This window comes from Azolla caroliniana, unplaced genomic scaffold (genome assembly GCF_043228905.1).
Source record: "Azolla caroliniana isolate FFs.n. ecotype wild unplaced genomic scaffold, voAzoCaro1.0.p SCAF_13, whole genome shotgun sequence".
NCBI lineage: Eukaryota > Viridiplantae > Streptophyta > Polypodiopsida > Salviniales > Salviniaceae > Azolla > Azolla caroliniana.
In genome coordinates, this window is record NW_028230448.1 from 11,680,970 (window position 1) to 11,683,748 (window position 2,779).

General features: G+C 53.9%; 1 protein-coding gene across 1 annotated transcript; it reads right to left on the reverse strand.

Annotated features, from left to right (window-relative positions):
* Nucleotides 1–235: 235 nt before the first annotated feature.
* LOC147856112 (uncharacterized) lies at nt 236–2,536 on the reverse strand. The gene has a single exon (XM_087329027.1). It carries the CDS (start codon nt 2,521–2,523, stop codon nt 1,366–1,368), a length of 1,158 nt encoding a protein of 385 aa, XP_087185153.1. The 5' UTR covers nt 2,524–2,536; the 3' UTR covers nt 236–1,365.
* Nucleotides 2,537–2,779: the final 243 nt, after the last annotated feature.

Consider the following 2,779-nt stretch of genomic DNA (forward strand, 5'->3'; position numbering starts at 1 on the left):
ATAGTATTTACTTGGCCTTAAAATTCAAGAAATTTACCAATAAGTAAACATATAACTAAATTATGCACAATCTACATATAGCTACCAATCCAAACACCATAGTAATGTCATTGCATGCATAGGAACAATAAATAATGACACTCAATAGACCTCATTCTTCTTTTAAAAAAATTCAAGAAATGAACACCAACCTCAAGGAGGAAAATCATACACGAGTAAATAACCAATATTTAAAAAGTAAAAAGAATGATAAGAAAGATGAAGATCTAGATCATGATGCTAATGTGTGGGTGTGTGTAAAATAACTCTAAAGTCACATAAAGAACCTATTTCCAAAGGACTTTCAAGGTCTAGACGACAAATTCATGGTGTACAAAATAGTACGCCTCCCGTTATGGTGAAGAATCCAACAAAACAAGAACGCTCTGGGTTCGGAAAATGGCACACAAAGCCTATAGAAGACATAACCAACATATGAACGTCACATCTTTGAAACAGTAGCAAAGACAAGGCAAAGGCGAAAGTTTGCATGAGGCATGTTTACGAGGATCGGCTACCTAATTTATGACAATAATAAAAATGTGTGGGGAAGAAGAAACAACAAGTGTTTCCCATGCGGGGAGGGGTCGAAATGTACATGAAAGGTTTTTTTGAAAGGGGGAGGAGCGAGTTTCTCATGCTTTTATTTTGTTATCATTGCTTGCAAGCACTCACTTATTATGGTTTCGGCAATCGGGATCTATTGGTTTTTAAACACGAGAGGCAATTAGGCATTTTTATACATGTGGGAAACAGCTCTCTCACGTTCTGTTCTTTTCCATCTCGCGTACCTCCCACCATCCAATGTTAGGAACAATTAAGAGGCATCATGCCAATGACCAGCCGAGATACCGAGCACTTTTATTTATCGCGAGGAGGAGCGAGGGCCAACAACAAACAAAGGTTGCGTGGAGACAATAAAATACATGTAGCAAGCTATATCGGCTGGCCGAGGACGGAGGAGGAGGAGGGGGCTTTAGGCCGTCCACAGGATCAGATTCGATAAGCCGATCAGTTCGGGGTGGACAGAAGGATCAGTTGTGGGACTTGTAACATTGGCCCGTTCGTGTTCGTGTCAGGGGCATGACCGGACAGGCGTGCGGAAGATGGATGGATATGTGGGTCCTCATCAGGTGCGAAGTGCTTCTCGACCCCCATAGAGAGACATACACACGCACACATGACCATGGACATGGATGGACACACATGACCAGAGGACCGGTTGACCGTGCGTGAGCATGACCATGACCATGACCGGGATGAGTGATGTAAGTACATAAAGAGATGGGAAATGAGCAAGCAGAGCATGGATGGAAGGGAAGAGTTTTAAGGGCGGTTGCACATGAAGTGCTGGTAGACACGGCAGCGGAAGACTTTGCGGTGGGCGTGGGAGACGAAGCCGGGCATAACCATGAACTCGACGGTGGGGACGGCGGTGACGGAGCAGCGCGCGCAGCTGCCGATGGGCGGCACCGCCACCGGCTCCACGTAGAGCGGGTCCACGGGCTGGCCCCTCCCCACCCTCACGATGGTGGCCGGCGGGTTGGTCGCCGCTGCCAGCCGGTGCAGCAGGAAGGCCCATTTGGCCGCCCTCAGGAACGAGTCCATGAACCGGTCCCTCTGCGCCGCCGAGCGGAAGGCCAGCGCCGCCTCCGGCAGCAGCGCCAGCACCTCCTCGCTCTTCGCCGCCGCGTACGCGTGGAACGCCGCCTCGTACGTCGCCGAGTGCGCCCGCAGCGCCTCCGCCGGTTCCACCGCCTTCATCCGCACGTACTCCTGCAGCCGCGCCGCCGCCCTCGCCGCCGCGTCGAAGATGTGCGTCAGCCCGCTGTCGTCGAAGCTGTCGTTCTCGAAGCACCGGAACAGGGCGCTGTTGATCCGCGCCTCCAGGGCATAGCTGGCATGCACCCTGCGCAGGAAGATCGTGCTCGGCTCCATCTCCATCAGCGTGTTGATCAGCGAGTAGCCCGCCCTCACGATCTGCTGCATGTATATCCTGCAGAAGATGTTGATCTCCCAGCGGCACCGCAGCAGCGCCGCCCCGAACATCATGGCCAGGCGATCCGCTGCCTCCGTCTCGATCGGAGGTGGAGGTGGAGATGGAGACACTCTCGGGGAAGCAGCAGACTTCCAGGAGTCCTCATCATCCCCCTCTCGATTGACTTGCTTGCCAGATTTTAACGGCGGTGGGAGCGCTTTTAGGTCTGCTGAATCGGTGGCCATGGCGCTCATCCGTTCCACCATTTCGTGTTCTTGCATCGCAACGGCCTGCTGCTGCTCCATGAGCCATTCCCACATGTCGCTAGTGTCCTGCGACTCCATGAGAGCTTCCTGCTGTGCCTTGGCTTGCTCCAGGAGCTCAGCGGCACCGAGGCCACTGAGGCGCGGGAGCGATGTCGCCCCTACCACAGATTCCTTGGTCTTGGACCAGCAAGTAAATATACCTGTGATGAGCCCGATCGCGCTCCGCCGCTTCGCATACATGACATGGTCGCCGCCGCCGTGTAAAGAAGACAGCGCCACTGTGTGGCACTGAGATGAGGCGATGCTGCCCAATGTCTGGATGGTGGCTCGAGGAGGAGGAGCACGGACATGGCTCATACCTCCGTCGCTGGCCGAGCGGCTCATGTGTTTGGACGCAGAGGTACTGGCGATGGCGTTTGCTAGGGGAAGCGAAGAAGGCGCGCGGCGCGCGGCGGAGGTCGCAGTGGTGCCATCGCGACGCCATCTGTCAGGGCCA

Coding starts and splice junctions, on each gene's coding strand:
- LOC147856112 (XM_087329027.1), bottom strand. CDS start 2,523: ATGTATGCGAAGCGGCGGAGCGCGATCGGGCTCATCACAGGTATATTT.